The sequence below is a fragment of the Rhineura floridana genome, chromosome 7, assembly GCF_030035675.1.
Source record: "Rhineura floridana isolate rRhiFlo1 chromosome 7, rRhiFlo1.hap2, whole genome shotgun sequence".
In the NCBI taxonomy this organism is placed as follows: domain Eukaryota; kingdom Metazoa; phylum Chordata; class Lepidosauria; order Squamata; family Rhineuridae; genus Rhineura; species Rhineura floridana.
The window spans coordinates 87,108,035-87,133,524 of NC_084486.1; the positions used below are offsets into that span (position 1 = coordinate 87,108,035).

General features: G+C 43.8%; 1 protein-coding gene, 1 long non-coding RNA gene and 1 pseudogene across 9 annotated transcripts in view; 2 read left to right on the forward strand and 1 right to left on the reverse strand.

Annotated features, from left to right (window-relative positions):
* The window catches only part of LOC133389134 (prominin-1-A-like), a 59,904-nt gene extending 49,609 nt beyond the window's left edge, over positions 1 to 10,295 (reverse strand). For 2 of the 7 annotated variants that reach the window (XM_061636238.1, XM_061636244.1), the window contains exons 1-2: positions 9,031 to 10,295; positions 2,705 to 3,048 (exon numbers count right to left, since the gene is read on the reverse strand). In XM_061636238.1, the coding sequence (XP_061492222.1) occupies positions 2,705 to 2,834 (130 nt within the window). In that variant the 5' untranslated portion in view covers positions 2,835 to 3,048; positions 9,031 to 10,295. The other 5 variants (XM_061636241.1, XM_061636242.1, XM_061636239.1 and 2 more) reach the window with 5 other exon arrangements.
* Positions 1,005 to 1,123, forward strand: LOC133389735 (5S ribosomal RNA; annotated as a pseudogene).
* On the forward strand, positions 8,553 to 22,566 carry LOC133389136 (uncharacterized). Of its 2 annotated transcripts, none has more exons than XR_009764037.1 (4): positions 8,553 to 9,763; positions 13,175 to 13,209; positions 15,093 to 15,246; positions 20,425 to 22,566. It is a non-coding gene; the product is annotated as an uncharacterized LOC133389136 (long non-coding RNA). The 2 variants fall into 2 exon arrangements; XR_009764036.1 differs by having other exon boundaries at positions 8,553 to 8,836.
* Positions 22,567 to 25,490: the final 2,924 nt, after the last annotated feature.

The window sequence follows — 25,490 nt, forward strand, 5'->3', positions numbered from 1 at the left end:
TTTTATTTTCCCAGGCTAGTAACCTCTGCTGTTTTTCCCCTGTGCTGTGATTGTTCTTAACACTGCCTTTTACTGTACTGTGCTTTTATTGATTATTGAAAACTACTCTGAAAATCTTGTGTTGGACGGCAGTATAGAAATTTTGTAAATAAAGCAGTCAATAACTCAAACCCCACTCCCATGATAGCAGTCTGATTCATTTCTGGAATTGGAGGCATGGTGGAGAACAAGGAATTTGTGTTGCCAACCATGAGGAGGTAAAGCAGGAGAGGGGGAAGTTCTTCCCAACCATGTGTCCCTTTTCATGTTAAAATAAGACCCCTCCCATCACTACTCTATTTGTGAACTGGGCAAGGATGCAATCAAATAAATGTAGCCTGCTGCCCTTAAGGAGCAATACATTATTTTATTACTGTATTTTTACCACCATTGGTGGTGAGGGAGCATCTGTATTTTCTGTCACTGGAACCAAAATGTTCTGAGCCATCTCCAGAAAAACCCTCTCTCTTTAGCACCCCTGAGGCCTTCCACTTGAGTTTGACGTGATGATTTGGCACAATTCACTAGAAAGCATGACAAATAATGGGTTAGAATGCAAAATGTATAAGGGCAGACTGAAAGTTAGCTGTGTGGCTCCTCTTAGACTGCATACAGATGTAGGTGGCAACAGGAGTGAGTGGTGTTGGCTTTTTTTTTTGCTGTGAGGTGCCTGCTTCCTTTCTTAAAGGACACACATACCAGGCTATGAATGGAAGGTCTATAGTTTCCTGTGCTACTGTGCTTCAGTCAGGCTGATTTCTTTTGTTTATTTTCTCAAGTGCCTGCAGGGATAAGTGATCAAACATTTGTTAAGTGCTTTATTTTTACTTTTCAAGAAGTTTTTTTTACACTTAAAAAAATCAGCTCAATGAAGGGGTGATTGACACAAAGGCCAGCCAATCAGCACTGAAGAAAGCCCTGCTCCAGCAAGAGAAAGAGGCTTCATATGGGCTGATCTATCAGCACTCCACAGCCATACTACCCTGAACACCCACGATCTCATCTGATCTCGGAAGCTAAGCAGGGTTAGGCCCGGTTAGTACTTGGATGGGAGACTGCCTGGGAATACTGGGTGCTGTAGGCTTAGAGGAAGGCAATGGTAAACCACCTCTGAATACCTCTTACCATGAAACCCCTATGAGTACATCCAAAAAAAGATTCATAGGGTCGCCATAAGTCATAATTGACTGGAAGGCATATAACAACAACATCAGCACATTGCAAATCTGGCTTCTGCAAGGTGGATAAATAAGATACCCCCGAGTTCAATCCACAAAAAGAAGAAAGTGTAGATGCCTAAAATGCAGTGAGTACAATTCCATTGCAGGCTCACTGGTAAAATGATGTAAGCCTGCATGTACCCTTTGAGGAAAAAAGATTACTGTGTGGAGTCTTGTTATGTTTCAGGCACTGTAAAATTCATTTATTGGGATTTCTCTTCAAAATCAGGAGGCAATCCCTAGTTTCAGAAGAAAAAACATGAGACACACTATAAAATACAGTACAGATTGATTGTGCCCACATTAATTCTTAGACAAAAAGAAGGGAAGGCATGAAGTCCTAAGGCATCTTGGTGCAATTACTTTCATTAAAACAGTTTTCTAGACTCACTGGGAAAAAAATTGAAACACCTGATGGCAAAACACCAAAGGACTTGAAACAAGAAGGCAGGCAAAAGGGAGGATTAAGCCTACATTCCTATTCATTCTTACTCAGGGTAAACCTCACTAAGCTCACTGGAGTTTACTTCTGAATAAACATGCATAGGATTGTACTGCATGTTGTTTTCTCAATAGACATAAAAACCCTCCAAAGATTGGCTCACATTTTTCAACATTTGAGGAAGGAATATTGCAGAATAAATGCACCCAGCAGCTAATGGTATGTGGCTTCTATCTGCCAGCCTCACTGAATTTATGTGCAATTTATGCCCCATCCTCTCCTCAAACCATACTGTTCAGAACTTGGACTCCTACAAAATGGGCAAAGCTTTACATCAGACATGGTAAAATCCTATTAGCTCAAGGACCTCCACCTCCTCTTTCCCTCCTCTCTCTGCATACCCCCACACCCCCAAGTTTCTTCTGGGAGTTTCCCCAACCCTCTGGAGCAGATGCAGGCACACACAGAGAATGGAAAGAGAGAGGAAGTCCTGTTGCGCAGGCAGAAGTGCTTGCACTGAAGATTAACAGGATGACTTCACTGGCCCTCTGGCTTCAGCAACAGGCAGACACTGTATCCTCCCACATTATTATTATTATTATTATTATTAATAATAATAATAATAATAATAATAAAACAAAACAAAACAACACAACAACAACATTTGTGTACTGCCCTATAACTGAAGGTCTCTGGGCAGTTTAGAACAATTAAAAAAGGTATTGGAAACTCACAGGTTGTTTGAGGTCCGCACCCCACCCATGTCAGTCATATTCCCAATCTCAGCCTGGGAACTCAGAAGGTTAAGATTGTCAGTTACAACATTTCCCCCAAAGTCAACTTTGGAGTACAAGAGAAAATGAGTTGTGGATAACAGCCCTTGGAGAAGACAAGCAATCCCTCTTCTATTATATAACCCATTCTGTATTCTGTACCACAGTAGTCTTTGATATAGGGAAGGCCAGGACTAGCAAAACAGTTCCTTCCTTGCTGTACTGCTTACCTGCTGGAAAAGTGTTGGGTTGTACTAGCCCCAGGAAAGAGTGCACCATACTGTACAAGCCCTGCAGGCCACCACTTAGGTCAGTGGGTCGTGAATGATATTGAGGTTGTGTGAAGTTTTCCAGAGCCATTTTGATAGGGCAAATACACAGCAGTCACAGGTGCTGAACAAGCTCAGAAAGACTCCAAGGAGCTTCAGGAGATTTCCTTCATAGGAATCCCTGCCCCACCACAGCTCTGGAACGGCAGCCGGCCTCTGCAGCTGTTTCTAGTAACCCTCCACTTGGATGGATGCACAGGGTTTGAGAGTTGTCCCCCACCAGTCCAGGGACTTCGGCTGCCTTCCTGCAGTAAAGCAGAGGTGTTAGTGAGTGGATACATTCCAGCAACCAACCAGGAAAACACTGTTTAAAAAATACATTATAGAGCACCCTGCTTCCTTGTCAGAGTAGGAATGGGGGTGGAGAATGTGGTTAACGTGGTTATACTGGAGTTAGGACAGCCACCTTCTGGTGCTTGGTGATGGCAGCGGTGAGATAGGAGACCCTTAATGAAAACACCCCTCCTCCCAATTTTAACCAAATCATGCCACCCCATAGCCTTCTATAAACAGTAGCTAAGGGGGCTGACACAGAATACATAAGAACATAAGAAGAGCCTGCTGGATCAGGCCAGTGGCCCATCTAGTCCAGCATCCTGTTCTCACAGTGGCCAACCAGGTGCCTGGGGGAAGCCCGCAAGCAGGACCCAAGTGCAAGAACACTCTCCCCTCCTGAAGCTTCTGGCAACTGGTTTTCAGAAGCATGCTGCCTCTGACTAGGGTGGCACAGCACAGCCATCACGGCTAGTAGCCATTGATAGCCCTGTCCTCCATGAATTTGTCTAATCTTCTTTTAAAGCCATCCAAGCTGGTGGCCATTACTGCATCTTGTGGGAGCAAATTCCATAGTTTAACTATGCGCTGAGTAAAGAAGTACTTCCTTTTGTCTGTCCTGAATCTTCCAACATTCAGCTTCTTTGAATGTCCACGAGTTCTAGTATTATGAGAGAGGGAGAAGAACTTTTCTCTATCCACTTTCTCAATGCCATGCATAATTTTATACACTTCTATCATGTCTCCTCTGACCCGCCTTTTCTCTAAACTAAAAAGCCCCAAATGCTGCAACCTTCCCTCGTAAGGGAGTCGCTCCATCCCCTTGATCATTCTGGTTGCCCTCTTCTGAACCTTTTCCAACTCTATAATATCCTTTCTGAGATGAGGCGACCAGAACTGTACACAGTATTCCAAATGCGGCCGCACCATAGATTTATACAACGGCATTATGATATCGGCTGTTTTATTTTCAATTCCTAATTATCGCTAGCATGGAATTTGCCTTTTTCACAGCTGCCGCACACTGGGTCGACATTTTCATCGTGCTGTCCACTACAACCCCGAGGTCTCTCTCCTGGTCGGTCACCGCCAGTTCAGACCCCATGAGCGTATATGTGAAATTCAGATTTTTTGCTCCAATATGCATAATTTTACACTTATTTATATTGAATTGCATTTGCCATTTTTCCGCCCATTCACTCAGTTTGGAGAGGTCTTTTTGGAGCTCTTCGCAATCCTTCTTTGTTTTAACACCCTGAACAATTTAGTGTCGTCAGCAAACTTGGCCACTTCACTGTTCACTCCTAATTCTAGGTCATTAATGAACAAGTTGAAAAGTACAGGTCCCAATACCGATCCTTGAGGGACTCCAGTTTCTACAGCCCTCCATTGGGAGAACTGTCCGTTTATTCCTACTCTCTGCTTTCTGCTTCTTAACCAATTCCTTATCCACAAGAGGACCACTTATTCCATGACTGCTAAGCTTCCTCAGAAGTCTTTGGTGAGGTACCTTGTCAAACGCTTTTTGAAAGTCTAAGTACACTATGTCCACTGGATCACCTCTATCTATATGCTTGTTGACACTCTCAAAGAATTCTAATAGGTTACTTGGACAGGACTTTCCCTTGCAGAAGCCATGCTGGCTCTGCTTCAGCAAGGCTTGTTCTTCTATGTGCTTAGTTAATCTAGCTTTAATAATACTTTCTACCAGTTTTCCAGGGACAGAAGTTAAACTAACTGGCCTGTAATTTCTGGGGTCCCCTCTGGATCCCTTTTTGAAGATTGGCGTTACATTTGCCACTTTCCAGTCCTCAGGCACTGTCAGGATGTATGGTTGGGATTCTGATGTTTCTGAGAATGAGCTAAGAGAGGGGGGCAGTTGGGCTGAGCCGTCTGGAGGGGAGGACGAGGTTTCCCAGATAGAGGGTGAAAACCTTGAACAGGCAACAGACTCGTTTCCCACGCACTCCCCCCCTAGAAATGTGGAGCAGTTACAGAAAGAGGGGGAGGAGGAGGGAGTCCAAGTCCCTTCGGCTGCAGAGAAGGATAGAGAGAAATCGCCTGAAGTGTTGGGCCAACCCCCCCCACTCCCTACCATCCTCTCCGAATCAGAAGGGGAGGAGGTAGCAGCCCCCCCTTCGCCCCGCACCCGAAGATAGTTCAAAAGGCACCAAAGAAAAGAGGAGGGAAGGGGCGTAGATGTGGGCAATTTGAGGCGGAGCGAGAGAATTCGCGCCCGAAAGCCCCCTTGATAAGGGACAGGGAATGTTTGATACTCTGTTCTATCAACTCTCTTCCATGTCGTGGGTTTTGGTTCATGTTAAGAGTTCATGAGGCGGCGGAGCCGATGTCTGGAAATTACTCTAATAAAAACTGATTTGCTTTCATCAAGTGATTCTGTTCTTGAGTCCCAACCCGGGCATGACAGTTTGATAGAACCAACTACTCAACCCTCCTTGCTCCCTCCACTTGAACGTGACAAGATGGAAAAGGGAGCTGCTGGGGGGATAAACCCCACTTCTGAGGCAGAAGAAGTGAAGCTACTGAGGTCAAGCATGCCAGACCTACAGTCGGACGTTCAAAGCCTGTTAGCAACTGTGAGAACCTTGAAATTGGACAGCCAGAACCTGAAATCCACAATAGATAGAATGCGGACAGTCCCTGCAGCCGCCGTGGCCAAGATCCCAATTGGACTACCACCCAAGTATGCAGGACAGAGCGACCAGCTCTCCACTTTCGTGGCCCAATGTGAGATGTACCTGGACATTAAGGATGCAGAATTCCCCAATGATGCTGCCAAAGTGGCCTTTGTGATCAGTCTACTGGAAGGGGAAGCTGCCAAGTGGGTCACCCCCTATCTAATCAGAAAGGATGCCATCCTGGGCAGGTGTGGAGGATTTATACAAGCCCTGACCAAAATGTTTCAGGATCCCCAAAGAGCCGAGACGGTGGCTAGGCAATTGAGTGCCCTGAAGCAGGGAAAAGGAGCTGTGCTGGAATATACCAATGCCTTTAAGATCCTATCTCAAGAGACTGGATACACTGACTCAGCCCTGATGTTTATGTACCGAAGTGGACTGAATGCCGAGATATTGGATGAGCTGGCCAGAGTCGCACCTCCAACTGATTTGTCTGGACTAATCCAGCTGTGCCTACAAATAGATCACCGACTGGAAGGAAGACGCTTAGAGAGAAAACAAGAGGTGCAAAAATACTCAGCCTCAGTATCCCGCAGTAAAATCCCTTCGACCCCCAGGACGTCAGGCAACGCGGGTCCCCTTGATAAGGGACAGGGAATGTTTGATACTCTGTTCTATCAACTCTCTTCCATGTCGCGGGTTTTGGTTCATGTTAAGAGTTCATGAGGCGGAGGAGCCTATGTCTGGAAATCACTCTAATAAAAACTGATTTGCTTTCATCAAGTGATTCTGTTCTTGAGTCCCAACCCGGGCATGACAGGCACGGAGGAGGACCTGAGGGACAAGTTACATATTTTAGTTAGCAGATCAGCAATTTCACCTTTGAGTTCTTTGAGAACTCTCGGGTGGATGCCATCCGAGCCCGGTGATTTGTCAGTTTTTATATTGTCCATTAAGCCTAGAACTTCCTCTCTTGTTACCACTATTTGTCTCAGTTCCTCAGAATCCCTTCCTGCAAATGTTAGTTCAGGTTCAGGGATCTGCCCTATATCTTCCACTGTGAAGACAGATGCAAAGAATTCATTTAGCTTCTCTGCAATCTCCTTATCGTTCTTTAGTACTCCTTTGACTCCCTTATCATCCAAGGGTCCAATCGCCTCCCTAGATGGTCTCCTGGTTTGAATGTATTTATAGAATTTTTTGTTGTTGGTTTTTATGTTCTTAGCAATGTGCTCCTCAAATTCTTTTTTAGCATCCCTTATTGTCTTCTTGCATTTCTTTTGCCAGAGTTTGTGTTCTTTTTTATTTTCTTCATTCGGACAAGACTTCCATTTTCTGAAGGAAGACTTTTTGCCTCTAAGAGCTTCCTTGACTTTGCTCATTAACCATGCTGGCATCTTCTTGGCCCTGGCGGTACCTTTTCTGATCTGCGGTATACACTCCAGTTGAGCTTCTAATATAGTGTTTTTAAACAACTTCCAAGCATCTTCGAGTGATGTGACTCTCTGGACTTTGTTTTTCAGCTTTCTTTTTACCAATCCCCTCATTTTTGTGAAGTTTCCTCTTTTGAAGTCAAATGTGACCGTGTTGGATTTTCTTGGCAATTGGCCAGTTACATGTATGTTTAATTTAATAGCACTGTGGTCACTGCTCCCAATCGGTTCAACAACACTTACATCTCGCACCAGGTCCCTGTCCCCACTGAGGATTAAGTCCAGGGTTGCCGTCCCTCTGGTCGGTTCCATGACCAACTGGTCTAGGGAATAGTCATTTAGAATATCTAGAAACTTTGCTTCTTTGTCATGACTGGAACACATATGCGGCCAGTCTATGTCCCGGTAGTTGAAGTCACCCATTACTACCACATTTCCTAGTTTGGATGCTTCCTCAATTTCATATGTTAGGAGGTAATTTGGGCACTGCCACCTTCCCCTCTGCCAACATCAAATCACCAGCAGTAACCAGCAGTGTATGGGCTAGAGCGCAGCAAGACAATGCAAATGATCATGAGGGAAGGAAGAGTTCAGGAACAGGGGAAATACAACCACTGAATAAGATGCAGCAGTGACCTTCCCATCAGACCCTATGTGTTAGTTGCAGTCGTTCTGGTGGGCTTGTTATTTAGGTTATGTGGTGAAGGTTGCTTTATAATTAAGAACACAACAAAACCGTTTTTGTACCTTACCCTTCTGAACCCAAAATCTGGTCAGATCTTTGAGACTCTAGTCTGCATAGCTGTGTCACCGAAGTGAATTGCTGCATTACCAGACCACTTCTGAGATGGGATGTAGCAAGGTATTTAATATTATTGTTGTCACCACCACCGGATTCCTATGCCTTCAATATCTGTATACCAGGCGAAACCTCAACAGGTAAAACATTTCCCAGCACGGGGAGACATGAGGGGAAAACTTCATGAGTTTAAGTTCTGCCTCTCTGGCCTAGAGGCTTTGCTGGAGAAAAATGATCATTTTATATCGGCCTTTATAGATGGCTGCACATGAACCTCAGAGCGAATAGGCAACCATTTCAGGTGAAAACTAGGGATAGCGTTACCTTTGAATATAAACTGCTGGACGGAGAAGGCAAACAACAGGAGCGCAGCGTTGCCTTGAAACCCTGCCTGGAAGCTTTCCCAAGATATCAGGCTCGCCACTCGTGGAAACAGGGATGCCGGACTAGGTGGGCCTTCGGTCTGACCCGGCGGGCCATTTCTCCTGTCCTCATGAAAATGGCAGAAGCGGCACCGCTTTTGCTCCAGAACTCAAGCCTCTCCCGCTCCAAGAATTACGACCCCAGAGAGCAGCCCCGCTCCGAGCCGCTCCAGCAGCACCAGCCAGAAGGTGCGTGGAGGATGAACGCACGAACTGGCCGAAGTTCTCCGGTCTCGTGCGTATCCAACCCCATCACCCTCCTCCCTGGTTCGGATCTTGCCTAGAAAGTTCTCACCTGCCGCCTCAGCCTGGCCAGCCCTCCCAAACTAGGCAACACAAAGGAGGAAGTCAGAGAGCGAAGCCCGGCTCTGGCTTGCCTGGGCTGGGAGAGATGCGAAAACTGGCTGCCAGATAAAGGCGAGCCAGGGGAAACACGCTACGCTCAGATCCACTTTCCGCCGTCCTGGGTGAGTTGGTCAGGAAGTCCGACCTTCCATTCCCGCGCGCGCTCGAGCCGCCTCTTCTCCCTCAGCCCGCCGCTGGTTCTCTGACCCGCCAGAGCTTACTTTTTGTTGCCGGAAAACCCACCAGTTCGGGAGAGATGGACCGGTTAAGCAGCCCGCCCGCCGGGGGAAGAGTCGGGGGAGGAGATTGGCCTCACCTGGCGCTGCCCTCTCGAGGACACTGGGGGGGGCGCAGCCTCAGCAGAAGAAGGAGCGCACGGGCGACAGCGCGGGCGCTCCGGCGGGCGCGGGTGGTTGCCCATAGCGGATTTCCTCGGCGTGAAACAAGGGGGCTGGCCCTGGGAGAATAGGCTCACCTCCCCGCCCTGTCCTTCCTTCCGCTCTCTCCCTCACTCGTTTGGCGGCCTGGCCACTCCCAGCTGCGAATGCCCCCGGCCCGGCGGGGACAACTGAGGGCATTCGTCACCCTTTCACGATGCCTGCTGCCCCCAAGGCGATCACAGGCTCCCTCAGTAGGCAGCACGTAGGATCTTCTTAAGCTCAGCTCCTTCCAAACCCGGGAGCCTTGAAGGCTATTAGATGCCCAAAGAGCCCTTCGCCTCTCCTTCAGTTCTAGCGGGGCGGGGGGCTGGATCGTTTCCGTCGGAAGATGGAGAGTCGGCTACTTTCCCTTTTTATTGGCAACCTGAACAAGCTCTCCTCAGGCTTCCATTGACTGGAGTTTTCCCTGGAGCTTAAGAGGGGGAGGGACGCACACTTAGCTTCCAAAGATAAAACATATAAAGAGCAGAAAAATGAGGGGCTTTTAACGTTAGCTTGATCCGAGAGCCCTGCCGAATCAGACCAAAGGCCAACATCCTTCTTCTCACAATGGCCGGCCACAGATGCTTGAGTTTCTTCCCCCGGTGTCCTTCCATAAACCAAACTCAGGTATTTCTTCAGCAGAATCAACTACCCTTCTGCTAACTTTTAAACTGACTGTCCGTCCTGTGAGATTAGCAGCTGAATCATGTCATTCTGTTAAAAGTGCTGTTGTTTTTTAAAAAACAAAAACCTCTAAAATCCCAGAAAAGTTTTTCCCCCTATTGAGCTGGGGAAGTTATTATACCCCTGCACCCACACACCCTGCTTGTTTCTTATTTTTGTTTATCTATTTACTGCATTGTCTGAAGTAAAATAAAAATGCTGAGGTTCAGAGGCTTTGTTTTCTCATTTGCATTAGTTTCCTTCCATCCTTTGGCACAGGTTAACCAGCTGCTTAAGTACATGCTCTTCATTGCTCTTTCCATGCCACTCTCTTTGATCATATTATCTTCCAGGCTGTTCTTTCCTGCTTTCTCCTCCCCTCAGGGCAAGATGGGCTCTCTGGTCGCCATGAGGTGGTAAATGGAGGAGGGGAGGGTCCACCTCAGCTGAGCTATTGGGAGCTGGGTGTTGGGCACCGATTACCAGTCTGTTCTGTCTTCTGCCTCTCCTCTCCTCAGGCACGGTGGTTCTTAAGTAGCTTCCAAGGGGGCCACTGGAATAGGGAAGGATGGGCCACCACAGCTGGAATCATTGGGAGCTGAATGGAGTGCTGGTCACCTTGCTGCTTCTGTCTCCCCCAAAAGGTTCTTCAATAGCTTTGCTTTTTGTCATTGCTAGTGCTTTCATTTATCTGTTTTGTACATTTTTATTAACATCATTTCACACAGAGAAAATGAAAGCTGTTCACAGGATTATGAAAAAACTACAACAAACACAATAAGAAAACATTCCAATAGGATGTTCCAATAAAATAGTGCTACAATGCAAAACTTTTCATTTCCTTTTTACTCGGGTTTTTGCTAAATGAATGGTTATCATTTACATTTTTTCTGTAGTTGGCACTGTATATAATGAAGGGTTTTTAAAATGTTGCTATAATGCTGTTTTAATTATTGTCTTTACATGCATTTTCTATGTACTACTTGTTCCCTGGTTGGATATTTTATGATCAAATGGATTATAACTTTTAATTAAAAATCATAAATAAATAATTAATAGGAGTGAAGATGCTGAAGTATTGGCATCAGAAACTAGGAAATACCTGGGGGGGAAGGAAAGTACATCTTTTAATTGTCAGTTAAAGTCCCTAAAGATTTTTAACATAATCTTCTGGGGGCTTTGTGCATATGCTGCCTTCATTGGGTGGATTTGTGAGGGTCTCCTTACTTACTTACTTACCACCCTTTCTCCCAGTAGGATCCCAGGGTGGCAAACATAAGCTCTAAGAACACTTTAACATATCATAAAAACAGTCTGTTTTGTTTTAATATATTTTAAAGTCTGATTTTATGATGTGTTAAAGTAACATTAAAACAAAACATCTTTAAAAACATTTTAAAAGCTTTAAAAAGTCTATATTTTTAAAAAAGGTGTAAAAACATATTAAAAAGCAATTCCGACACAAACTCTCTCTTTTTTGTAAGCACTATTTTTTTCATACATGGGGAGTCCCCTGAATATGCAAAAACTCCTACCTTGCCTGCATTTTCTTGTAATATTAATTGGCATGGGATTGTCAACTTTTATTATTATTAGGGCTAGCTCTGCCATTAGGTAGATAAAAGCGACCCACCTCAGATTTTGAGGTATCATTAAAAGACAAGTTGTCAAGTATTTGTTTATTGTTATTTTACCAAGGGGCTGCCATCTGTATTTTTTTCCTCAGCTACCAAAATTCAGATTGTCTTTTAATATTATTATTCCAAAACCCAATAATCTATCAAAATGTAATCATTCTTTGCATCCTTTCTCACTCTTATCAAGTTGATTAGATTAATTCCACAGTTTTTCCTATTGGATTCCATCCATGTTAAGTTTTTCTGTCCATATCTATCTGTTTTCTGTTGAGTCAGAAATTATAGCCATCATCATCACTATTTGTTAGTATACCACTTTTTGAAACAAAGGACAATTGTCTTTTTATTAATACTGTTGCGCCTCCCCCAATCTCCGAGTGGTGAGATTTTGGGGGTCCCTGCAGTCTTCCAGGGTTTGGTTGCCTTTGGGAAGAAGGTCAGCGGAGACTGCAGTGTCTTTATGGTTTATTTATTTACACACATTCCAACCTGAGCTCAAGGATGGAGGGGTTCAATGCATCAGCAGTTCAATACCCAGCTTTTCCATCGAGGTTACAGGAGGCACCCAAAATGCCATGGTGCAGAGAGCTAGTCTCTCTGCTTCCCTGCAGCCCCAGCCATTCTCTAGGCACATCTCAAAACTACAAGCACACTTCTGCTAGCTGCCAGAAGTCGGGGGAGGGCTCCTCTCCAGAAGAGTTTCAATGACAAAAGGGGTCTTCCTGGCCCATTCTCCATGGCTAGGCAACAGATCGGCCCATTATCTTACCTGACCAATCTATTTGGTTAACAAAAGACTCATTTGACCAGCAGAGAGTTCCTCATTCCAAGGCACAGAATTCCAAATCAGAGGCTGGAAAGGGACCCACAGGAATCATCCATTCCAACCCCCATGCTCATAACAACACCATTCTAATATTTTTGCATTTTTCCACACACTTACAATTGATGGAAATCATCTGATCCCAGTTTCAAATTGGAAACCTAATATATCTGTTTGCAGTCCATCTGTAATTAATGGAAAAATATCCAGAGTGAATAGGTGAATGGTAACATAGTTAAGAAAAATGACAAACTCTGAAAACTCTGTTGTGGGGAGGTGGGGGAATTACTATGAGTTTTATACATGGGGAGCATTTGCTTCTCCACCTTCAATTTAGAAGTGTCTAGTCCTGTAATTAATATAAGAAAATGTTAAGAGTCATAGAACAGTAGAATTGGAAGGGCCCTATAAGGCCATCAAGTACAATCCCCTGCAGGAATCCAACTTAATATTGCAGAGTAGCAAAATTAGGTATTTGAGTGAGCTTTGTGTATTTGAATCTTTGCTAAAGATTACATCTTCCCTACGAATTAATCAGACAGAGACTTTAAGCTTTACCTAGACATTTCACTTCAACTTCCTTGTTTAGATTATTTACTAACTCTTGCTTGTCTTGTGGACTCTCATAAGCCTCTTTTAAAGCCCTCTTTCAAGAGCATTTGGTTCAGTTTGTCATTCCATGCCCTTGCAGCCTGTTTCAGTCCATAGATGTTCTTTTGTAGTTTGCATACTAGGGTTTCCTTTCCTGGTATTTCAAAACCTGGCAGTTGTTGCATGTAGATTTCCTCTTCTTTTTCTGCATGCAAGTACGCTGTTTTTATATCCATGTGTTCCACCTACGTTTTCTTGTTAGCAGCGACACCCAGGAGTGTCCTGATTGTTGTATGTTTGACTACAGTTTCAATCTCTTTCCAGGTCTCTGGCTCTGGAAGTTCATCAGCCCTTGCAAGGTAGGACAGTCTCAGTGGAGGTACACCTTTGTTGGTGCGGTTAGAGCATCTTGGTGCAGGATTCTCTGCTGCCCCTTCTGGCTGTGCAGGTTCCCCTTCTCGCTCAGATTCCTCACTGTCTTCCAGTGCTGGCATGTTGGCTGTGATCTGCATTACTGTATGGTATTTCTACTTTATCTTCTTCATTGTCGTGGTTTTGGGATGGTGCCCCTTCAGGTTGAAATGCACCTTGACCTTCATCAAAGTAGACAGCTCTTTGGATTTCAATTCTTTCTGTTTTGGGATTTAGGATTCTGTATCCTTTTTGTTTTGTAGAATATCCAACAAAGATTCCTTCTTTTGTACTGTTGTTCAATTTGGTTCGCTTCTGGTGTGGTATGTGACTGTATACTTTTGATCCAAACACCTTTAGATGAGCCAAACTGGGTATGAGTCCATGCCATAATTCGAATGGAGTCTTGTTGCCATTCGCTTTTGTTGGCAAACGATTCTGTAGATAGGTGGCAGTATACACTGCCTCTCCCCAATGTTTCTGTGGGAGATTGGCATCTTCTAGCATTGATGCCACCATCTCAATAAGGGTTCTGAATTTTGTCTCCGAGATGCCATTTTCCAAGTTGTGAGGTACAGTCGTCTGATGCTCAATCCCATGTTCACTCAGAAACTCCTGGGTAGCATGAGACATGTATTCTCCTTCATTATCAGAACGTAGTATTTGTGGCTTTCTCTGGAATTTAGTGGTCACCATTGCAATATACTCTGAGTTTCTGAAGCATCTGCCCATTCTCTTTCAGTATATAGATTACAGTTAATCTTGAACAGTCATCAATAAAACAATATATCGATTTCCACCATTTGAAAGTATTGGCATTTCACAAATGTCACTGTGAATCAACTCTAGGGGGCGCTTTGTCTTCCTTCCACTTTGCTTAGGAAAACTTGGTCTTGTCCCTTTAGCTTTAACACAACATATACATCTACCCTTTCCTTGGCAGGGTTCAAATAATTTTTGCAATGTCTCTGTGTGCAAGCCTTCTATGCCATAAATGCAAACATGGTTTGTTACAGCAGTCCTTCGCAATATTAGCCTCTGGACTTTGCTGATCAATTTCATACATTCCTTTTCTCTTGGTAGCTGTGGAAATAATTACACCATCTCAAGAAATTGTGCAGAAATTTTCTTCAAATAGTACTGAACATCCTTTATTGTTGCCTCACTGACAGAGATCATTAGCCACAGCACTACTCATACTTGTCCTGTGTTCTTCCCCAGTAGATCAGTGAGTGCCTTCTGACCTGGGGGTCTCATCTTCCAACCCTATTTCATGTTGCATTTTGGATAGTCTATTCATAGGATTTTCATGGTAAGAAGTATTCAGAGGTGGTTTACCATTGCCTTCCCCTGAGTCTGGATGCATCTTAGTCTGTTGTCTCAGCTTTGACCATTCCACCTTGGGTGACCCTGCCAGGAGTCTAGCCTCTAGGTCTAGACTTCTGACCACATTGCTCTCAGCTTCTTCAACACTCTCAAAGCTCCTCACCACTTTAAGGTGTGCATCCTAGAGGGGATAACAAGTAATCTGAACAATGTGACAAACTATACTTGAGCATGGAGGGTCCTCCCTTGTGAATCTAAATAAGATGGCCCTTTGATTCCTGCTATTCAGTGTTTTGGTTAATATTGTTCTTGGTAGTTAAACTGAGCTCTCTATAAATATTCATATCTAATATTTTAGCAACATTTGAGTCTTGTACTTTCATTTCCCTCTTAACATTTTGTCCTGTTACTAAGTAACACCTGGCAAGATCAGTATAGCTATAAACTCTCTAAGTTTACCTTATATGTTGAGCAATACCGCTTAAATAGTCATTGCCTCTTTCAGGAAGTATACAGGCCTATTGAAACATATTTGTGGGAAGCGGAGCAGAGCATGAGCTGTATAGAGGAAGCATGATGATACCATGACAGTCAACAAGAGAGAAATGGGAATGAGAAGAGTCTGTGGAGAAGGCAATTGAGAGAGAACAACATCACAGGTGAGATAGGCGCTATTTCAGCTGTGTTGGCTGAGGCTGATGGGAGTTGTAGTTCAAAACTGCTGGAGGGCACCAGGTTGGCAAAGGCAGAACCATTTCAACAAGCTGCAGATGGAGTGATATAGTACCCTGGGTTGACGCAGTGTGCCATAGTATAATAGATAATGCATTTGTGAATCCCAGCCTTGCCTACATGCAGACAGAATAGCTGGCAGTAAGCTCAGAGCAACAGAGGAGCTGAGAGATTGAACCAAAAAGGAAATTGCATTGAACAAGGCCTGTAAGTGCTGTGTGTGGGAATGCTGACTGAATGAAACTTCAGGCACAGAAGAAGAAGAACATAAAAGCACTAGAAGTTATAATTAAAGGTGAAAGCCTATTAATACTGATTTCCTTTGTCAACTTTATGGTTAGATTATTGAATTATTATTACCTGACACAATTGACTGTTGCTTATTCACCTTATCTTTATTAAGTATTTAATAGTGCACTGTATAAGCTGTTAGGTAATACATTTGATATTGGTTATCAACTAGAATTCCTGTTAGAAGAAAAACAGTTTCTTAGTGCCAAGCACTCAAGGCTTGTTAATTAATATTTTGATCTCATCTAATTGCAGCTGTCTTTGTGTGTTTCCTGAGCAAAAAGCTATGGCTGCAATCCTATGCTCACTTACTTGGAAATAAATCCCACTGAATAAAGAGGGATTTACTTCAGAGTGTACCTGGCTAGGGTTTACCTGCTTATTAGCTTAACTGAACCTCTCGTTAGCCCTGACATAAGTGTTTTCAAACGTTTAAGTGGGCTCTGGCCCACAAAAACATATTACACAGTGTTTGTTAGTCTTCAGAGTGACACAGGCCCCATTTTTACTGTACCAGGCAACTTCACTCTGGGATTTGTGCCCAAGCAACTTTTCAAGGAATATATTATTAATTTCTTATGAATTACAATTCTTTGTATCCCACCTTGCAGAATATAAATCCTACCAAGGCACCTTGCAAATAATAATCAATTACATATTTTAAAAACATAATTAATAATATTAACATATTAAAAACACATCAGAATCTTTCTCACTGAGCAGTTGATGGTAGATTTCATTGTGGGGGGAGGGAAAGGTCCAGCTGGAACAGGCTCTGAGGTGTTCTATCTTTATAGATACAGCCAGTAAATTTGAGCATCACACTTTATAGAGTATAAGTTAGGAAATCAGCTACTTAAGGGCACAGTGACATGCTGTTGAGTCAGAAGTCAATAAATTTCCATATAGAAAATGAGAGTCAGCCCTACAGAATAAAAGGACTTTGAAATGGAAATGGACTGCCTTCAAGTCAATTCTGACATATGGCGACCCTATGAATAGGGTTTCATGGTAAGCGGTATTCAGAGGGGGTTTATCATTGCCTTCCTCTGAGGCTGAGAGGCAGTGACTGGCCCAAGGTCACCTAGTGAACTTCATGGCTGTGTGGGGATTTGAACCCAGGTCTCCCAGGTAGTAGTCCAACACCTTAACCACAACACCACACTGGCTCTTATCGGGTGATAATTTCTGAAATTAAAAATTGACATTTATATTTTGGGAAATATGAAAATAAGTTTGTTTAGATTCTGATATTATTATTATTATTATTATTATTATTTTATTTATATGCTGCTCTTCCTCCCAGCGCAGCCCAAGACAGCATAAAAGTGTTGTTCCATTAGCAAAGAGATTAGTAAAGCCAGGGCTTTTTTGTGATGGTATTCATTGGTCCAGAGTACTGGTACAGAGTACGTGCACCTCTTTTTTTGGTTGTTCATTTTGTGCTGACACCAATAGCACTTTTATCAAGGAATGAGTAGAGACCCCTCATTTTTTACCAAAAAAACTACTAAAACCCATTTGTTTAGCGAGCATTGAACTTCCTCACTCTGCAGTTTTGCTGTAGTATCTAAACTCTGGGAGGAGCAACAAATTTCTCTGCTTGGTCTGTCAGCTTGTTCTCTGGTGAAAGGAACCAGGCTGCCCTGTTCCCAAAGCAGACACCCTCAGAGAGTTTGCACCACCTCATTTCCGGCTGCTAAGGCTATCCCTATTGGAGCCTGGGGAATTAGGAATTTCTGACAGGAACTTCTTTGTTAAATTTGCTAAGGGTGCCTTGGGGTAGACTGAAACAGCCACCTGGGAATCTGAACTCCTGCTTCATCCTTCCAGAGGGACATTCCTTAGCAAACAGCTCGTGCCTCAGGGGAACATAATTGTTTAGCAAAAATAAATAGCCTAAACACTGAAATTCAACAAAGAATGCCAGACTGAAGATGCTGCTTTGCTTCCATGCAGTTTGCCCTTTGCTGTAGATTGGAAAGATAGATGACTGAAACTGGCCTATTTTGCGAGATAAGTCCCCTCCTGATGAGAAAAGATCCTGTTTCTGAAATACCCAACATTCCATCTCGCAGGGATGGAAAAGAAATTCCCATGTATCAAAACATTAGGAAGTATTAGGATAGCCAGATGTGAAATTGAACATGCCACACCTGCTGAAATTCCCTCTTCTACACAGCTATTAAAGGCACAGCAGCCTTTTCCCTTTTGCCTCTGGCCACCCTGAGAACTATGAAAGATCAGTTTTTCTTGAAAATTGGACAAAAGGTTGAGCTCTGGAGGAAAAAAAGAAAACCCTTGCTAAGCTTATGTGCCAAGCCAGAAGTCCAGAAGCGAGGTCAGTAGAGGTCCGGGTTCAATTGCCAAGGGGTCAGTCCAAGATAAGATTCAGGGAAACTAGAAACACACAAAGCCACACCTGATGTTGTAGTCAGCAACAAGCTGAAGCCAAGGTTTGACTTTTAAGGAGCAGGTTTGTCAGCAGGTGTGAGCCCTCAGCATTTTGGCCTTAAGTGGACAGGCCTGCCCCTCTTCTGCCTGACCTTCATAAGAACATAAGAACATAAGAAGAGCCTGCTGGATCAGGCCAGTGGCCCATCTAGTGCAGCATCCTGTTCTCACAGTGGCCAACCAGGTGCCTGGGGGAAGCCTGCAAGCAGGACCCGAGTGCAAGAACACTCTCCCCTCCTGAGGCTTCCGGCAACTGGTTTTCAGAAGCTTGCTGCCTCTGACTAGGGTGGCAGAGCACAGCCATCATGGCTAGTAGCCATTGATAGCCCTGTCCTCCATGAATTTGTCTAATCTTCTTTTAAAGCCATCCAAGCTGGTGGCCATTACTGCATCTTGTGGGAGCAAATTCCATAGTTTAACTATGCACTGAGTAAAGAAGTACTTCCTTTTGTCTGTCCTGAATCTTCCAACATTCAGCTTCTTTGAATGTCCACGAGTTCTAGTATTATGAGAGAGGGAGAAGAACCTTTCTCTATCCACCCTCTCAATGCCATGCATAATTTTATACACTTCTATCATGTCTCCTCTGACCCGCCTTTTCTCTAAACTAAAAAGCCCCAAATGCTACAACCTTTCCTCGTAAGGGAGTCGCTCCATCCCCTTGATCATTCTGGTTGCGCTCTTCTGAACCTTTTCCAACTCTATAATATCCTTTTTGAGATGAGGCGACCAGAACTGCACACAGTATTCCAAATGTGGCGCACCATAGATTTATACAACGGCATTATGATATCGGCTGTTTTATTTTCAATACCTTTCCTAATTATTGCTAGCATGGAATTTGCCTTTTTCACAGCTGCCGCACACTGGGTCGACATATTCATCGTGCTGTCCACTACAACCCCGAGGTCTCTCTCCTGGTCGGTCACTGCCAGTTCAGACCCCATGAGCGTATATGTGAAATTAAGATTTTTTGCTCCAATATGCATAATTTTACACTTGTTTATATTGAATTGCATTTGCCATTTTTCCGCCCATTCACTCAGTTTGGAGAGGTCTTTTTGGAGCTCTTCGCAATCCCTTTTTGTTTTAACAACCCTGAACAATTTAGTGTCGTCAGCAAACTTGGCCACTTCACTGCTCACTCCTAATTCTAGGTCATTAATGAACAAGTTGAAAAGTACAGGTCCCAATACCGATCCCTGAGGGACTCCACTTTCTACAGCCCTCCATTGGGAGAACTGTCCGTTTATTCCTACTCTCTGCTTTCTGCTTCTTAACCAATTCCTTATCCACAAGAGGACCTCTCCTCTTATTCCATGACTGCTAAGCTTCCTCAGAAGCCTTTGGTGAGGTACCTTGTCAAACGCTTTTTGAAAGTCTAAGTACACTATGTCCACTGGATCACCTCTATCTATATGCTTGTTGACACTCTCAAAGAATTCGAATAGGTTACTGAGACAGGACGTTCCCTTGCAGAAGCCATGCTGGCTCTGCTTCAGCAAGGCTTGTTCTTCTATGTGCTTAGTTAATCTAGCTTTAATTATACTTTCTACCAGTTTTCCAGGGACAGAAGTTAAGCTAACTGGCCTGTAATTTCCGGGATCCCCTCTGGATCCCTTTTTAAAGATTGGCGTTACATTTGCCACTTTCCAGTCCTCAGGCACGGAGGAGGACCCAAGGGACAAGTTACATATTTTAGTTAGCAGATCAGCAATTTCACCTTTGAGTTCTTTGAGAACTCTCGGGTGGATGCCATCCGGGCCCGGTGATTTGTCAGTTTTTATATTGTCCATTAAGCTTAGAACTTCCTCTCTCGTTACCACTATTTGTCTTAGTTCCTCAGAATCCCTTCCTGCAAATGTTAGTTCAGGTTCAGGGATCTGCCCTATATCTTCCACTGTGACAACAGATGCAAAGAATTCATTTAGCTTCTCTGCAATCTCTGTCTCTGACCTTCTGCTGTCTACGTTCTGCAGGTGAGGGGGGGAGTATCCTGTTCACTGTCTGCGTCTGGCTGAAGGGCTTCAACTGTGTCTGGGGTGCTCTGCAGCTGAGGGGGAGAAGGAGCTGGGTTCTCAGAGTTTGGGTCTGCTGCTTCTGGGTCTGCTGCTGTTACTCCTGAGTCATCCTCATCTGATGAGTCCTCTGATGGGGCCATGACACCACCTCACAGGGTTGTTGTGAGAATAAAAATGGGAGGGGGAAGAGAGCAATGTACACCATCTTGAGCTCTTTGGAGGAAAAGTGGGTATAAATGGAGTAATAAGAAATAATAATTAATAAACAAAAATACTATGTATCTCTTCTGGATTTCCTTTTGACCTCTGTTCCTCCTTTCTTAACATCTTGGTTCCCAGATGCTCCTGCTTTTGTCTCCGCAGACACCTCCAGATGGCAACAGGGTGAAAAGAAAGGTGATCGAGAAGAGATCCCAGCCCTCTTCCATGTGGTAACCTTTCATGTACTTGAAGAGTGCTATCTCTTTGCCATCCCAGCATTTCTATTTATACTGAAAGCTCTATTCAGATATGTTTTTCAGATTATAACACACACACACATCAATATATTATTATTATTATTAGCAGTAGTAGTAATAGTAGTAGTACTACTAGTAGTAGTTACATCCTACCATTCCACAGCACTCCAGGTGACTGAATGCCAAGAAAAAGGAGAATGTAAAAAGGTAAAACAAGTTCTCAAAGTACTAACTATTAAAGTTTCTTTCTTGTAGTAGCTCAAAGCATTTCAGAACTGCAATTTCTGTGCTTTGTCATGGTGCCAGATAGGAAGGGTTAATGCAAGATATTGTGCTGCCCTCCCAATTCCATGCACAGAAGCTGACTTGCAGTTCAATCTGACATCAAAATTGACAATGCGACAGTGTCTTCCACCACACCTGAGTGTAGCAGGCCAGCTACGGGAGCACAGGGTAGCCTATGTGGCACACACAGTTCCATCCCCAACAGAAGGGAACAGCTGGGGACTGAGAAGGAAGAGTGGGGGGGCAACTCTGCCTCCCTCCTGCAACTGTCGCCTGTGGAGGATGCTTAATTTTCCCTAATGGTAGGCTATCCCTGTGGTAGAAGCAGCATTTGTATAAATTGCTTCAGAAAGACTATGATTGCTCCTGAAGGAACTGAAATGTGTTGAGCTACAATAAACCTTAATAGTTGTCACTTTTGAGAACTAGCTCCACCTTTTTGCATTCTCTCTAGTTTCTGTGACTCCTTTCTTTTTCTTCCTCTTCTTCTTCTGTGTATTATACCAAGGAAAATGCATCTGTTATTTTATGTTTCCATCTGCCCAGTGCTCTGATGGCACAGCCTGGCAGTTACATATTGCAGTATAGTGACTCAGTTACAGCTGATCCTTTAGCAATGCCCTTCTCAGTAAGGGAATTGGTTCCTGTACATGTAGATTATCTCACTGTATGGTACATGTGGTATAGCAGGTAATTGGTATGATTATTTTTCTTTTCATTTTTTCCTGGTGTATTTGATTACTCTTTAGAGATTATCAAAAAGATCTGGGCAGAGTGTGAAGGGGCTTGTTGGGGGAGTAGACTGTTGGAGTAGGAGAATGAGTGGGTCAGCTTTGAGTATCACCTTGGGACGGGTGGCTGGTGTTTATTGGGACTGGGAGGGCGTAAGGCAGGAGGCCAACAGTAGGTGGAGCCAGAGCCAGTGACAGATATGGTCAGAACCAACTAATTCTAGCTTTGCTCCCATCTTCCTCCTTGCTGTGTTTTACAAGTACAAGACTGAGGAAGAGGAAGCTGAGAATGAGTTCTACTCTCTGGACTGGTTGTAAGTAACAAGGCAGAATGAGGTGGTGAGGCAGTACTCCATTAGTTCTGAAGGGCCAGCCTCCACTGTAGCAGGAGGAGGGGATACCTTCTGGCCAGAAGGGACAGAGGGACCTAAATTTCACATAAGCGACCATGCAAATACTTGTGTCCATTTATCTAGTCCTATAAGATTTATAGCTACTGGCTGTTGCCCATTTAATTATCCTTAAAAGGGATTGTGCTAGTTGGAGGGCAGCATTAAAACATTCATAGTGTGTTTCAGCAGGCTCATATGCCACATAAAAGAGGAAAATCATTTGAAAATCTTATTATTTTAAAACCAGACTCATAAAAACATACATACTTGAAGTTTGGAACTGGTCTCTAAAGACCAAGAGTTCTCCTCACTGTTGACAAAAGAGGTGGCGGCAAATGACGTGAGAAAACATTTGTTTGCTTAGGGATTTGAAACCAGTGAGTGTGAACACAGAACAAACAGTATTCAGCTGTAAGAACTGAGCCATAGACATCAGTGCATTGTCACAGCCTTGCCCAGTTTTTATTCATCACTCCAGGACTCTTATTTCAACAGACATCAGAATACCATTTTAGGAAAGAGGGTTGTCACTGTTGATGTTTTGTATGATTTCTTATGCTGTAACATTTATTTGATTATATAATAAAAAAAGTTTAAAATAAAAAAAATCTTAGGAAAGAGGGCAAAGGTGATCCAGTTTTATAATACAAAACACAAAGCCCCCTTGTCCAGACTGTGCTGAGAAAGCCACAGGTATGCTCTTTATAGCACAATACAGCTGAGGCCAATTTTAGTGAACCCATGTAAGCATCTCAAGGGACCTCAATGTGCCCAGCAGGACTTACAACCCTCCCTCTGTCCTGCCAACACTGCTTTTAAAGCTTTGCCTCAGTTTAAAGAGCAGCTCATGAACAGAGGGAGAAGGGGATAATGGGGAAGGAGAGGAGGCAAAAGCTGTGCTGGACCTACAGAGCTAGTCAAACTGTTTATTGAACATTTGTTTTAAAAGTTCCATTTAAATACTTTTTATGTTAAATTTGTACACGTTTCTTCCATAAAGAGAAGTGTCAGCCCACTATATGATGCATTTAAGATGTCTGAGTTTGACAGTATGCAAGAGTGGGAAATAAAAAGGGCAGAGCATTCCTACATTTGTGTGTGTGTGGGGTAACTAGTAGAGTAGCCACCACATTCGTTGCTTTGCCATTTCACTGTGGGCAGCATGGAAGGTAGGGTGGATTTACTCTTTCCCTCCCATTGACTACAATGGGAGAAAATTAATTATGCCATCTCTAGAGCTGACGTGGGATTGTGTTGTTTCTGTATGTGTGTTGGGGAAATGAAAGGGTATTGGACATGCTGCATCCATGCCCTACCTTCACCATGATGCATTCCTCTCCCACACAGCTAGTGGAACATCGCTTGCAGAACATCTACTGCCAGCAGACACTGCCATATGGGGGGATTTCTGGCAGTGTGTCATCCATTAGTATACCTCCCCCTCTACTGGGGGAGTGGTACTTGGGCTGCTTCCTATGGCCCCTCAGCTGGCTTTCCAGTGGGGCTTGGATTGCACCTGTCTTCATAATCTCCTCCCTCTGTTGAAATTGTTCATGCAAACCCCTCAAAGCAGGAATCTGCCTTTATGCTTATGTTAAAGTGCTACGCACATCAATGCTGCTATATAAGTAATAAAAGTGAGTAATAACATCAAACAATGACTAGCAAATTGCCCAATACATTTAAAACATAACTGTTCTTCCTAAAGGAAAACTATAATTACATTCTGGTTGTATATTAATTTATTGCAGGCTTACTTTAGAGTAGCTGTACAATTGTTAAGTTCTTTGCAGGTTTCCATGGTACAGGAGGAATGGTCTCTTTGCGTAGCATATAACCAGCTTGCTAATAAGCCAATATTGTATGCACAGGTTTTGTCCTATCTCTATTTCATTCTAGGCTGCATACATAAACAAAACCAAACCATTGTTGTGTGTGTTTTCAGTTGCAGCATTCATGGTTGGTATGGCTACGTAGCTGGCCAGGCCCATGGACCAGAAAGGGATACCTGTTGACCAAAGACATGAGGAATGCTGCTGAGTGCTGCCATCTCTGCTCAGTTTCATGCCCACAGCTGCACTGACTTTCAGCAAAGTTCCATAATTCCCCTAGAAACTAAGCAATCAATAGGGAACAACAGGTATGATACCAATGTGATAGCCTTTTTAAATGTAAGTGGCTACCACTTACTTCTCTAAAGCTCATCCAGGCAGCTGCTCTCAAGCGGGCAGCATAGCTGCTGCCATTGCAACCCAATTGCACAAGAGGCTGGCAGTGGCCCAGTGCCACCACCAGTGCTGGGCCTAGTGGAGCTCACTCCACTCCAGTTCCCCCAGGTCAGCCCACCTCTGCAACAGGAGTTCCTACACCTGACCACCATCAGTGATAGCACAGAAACCGTGTGCGTGCGTGCGTGCGAGAGAGCGAGAGCGAGAGCTGTATAGGGGCAGTGGGGATCCACTCTAGGTCTTACCTGAAACTCACAGAAACCTAGAGCCAGACTTAAGTGCTTTAAAATAAAATAATACATAATGATAAATATGCTGTTACATAATATCCTCTGGGTGTTCAGAGAGTTTCAGATACAGTAACTCAATAATCCTTATAACAACATCAATTTATATATGGCTGCATGTGCTTCGAGAGAAACCAAAATGCTACTTTCCTGTTGTTCCTGGGTATGGTTCTTAATCTGCAGGGTGCTGTATTTATTTCTGCAGTGGGTGTGGCCGACGGGAACACCTCTGCAAACATTGGCAGAGTATGAGAACACAAGCAGGAAGCAAGGCATTTATGGGCCACAGCAGGTGGAAAGTAAGCCCACACTGGTCTGGCTTAGAGACAGTTTGTGCTGGCATCAGGGCCACTTCCTCTTCAGGACACACAGGAGCAGACATCATGATTGCTTCGCATGCTTTTTCATTTCTCTCCTACAACGCCACCTTTAAATTCACACAAATGGTTTTGTTTTCTGGGCCAGTCAGAAGTGGCTGCTCTTCAGAACCGCAGGGAACCAAAGGCTATCTAGTTTACACTGCAAAGTCACCCTCCTTAGGATCAGCCTGTAGAATCCAAATAACATTGTGCTATTGACCAGTAAGCAGCAGTGCTTTCAGAATGGCCCACCTGAATCCTTCACAGGCTAGTCCTTTGAAGGTCCCTACTATAAGAAACATGCTCTAAAATGTCCTGGTGAACAGAAGAGTGCTGCATGATACCTTGTATGGTAGGGATGAGGAACTGGTGGCCCTGCCATCAGCAATGGTGCCTGGGGCTGATGGGAGTTAGAGTCAAGCAACATCTGGCGTGGCATAGCTTCCCTAGTCCTGTTGTACAGAATACTACTGGATTTCTGAGATAATTGGAAGCACTTTGAAATGTGCTATATAAATGTTAAGGATTTATAAATGACTCTTTCTGTAGGTGTGTTCACAAGCTTCCAACCATCACTTGCAGTCCCTTTTCCCCGTGTTGGTTCAGAAACATTTTAATGCAGAACAAAACACATTTCATAATGTCATTGCATTTAATAACATGTT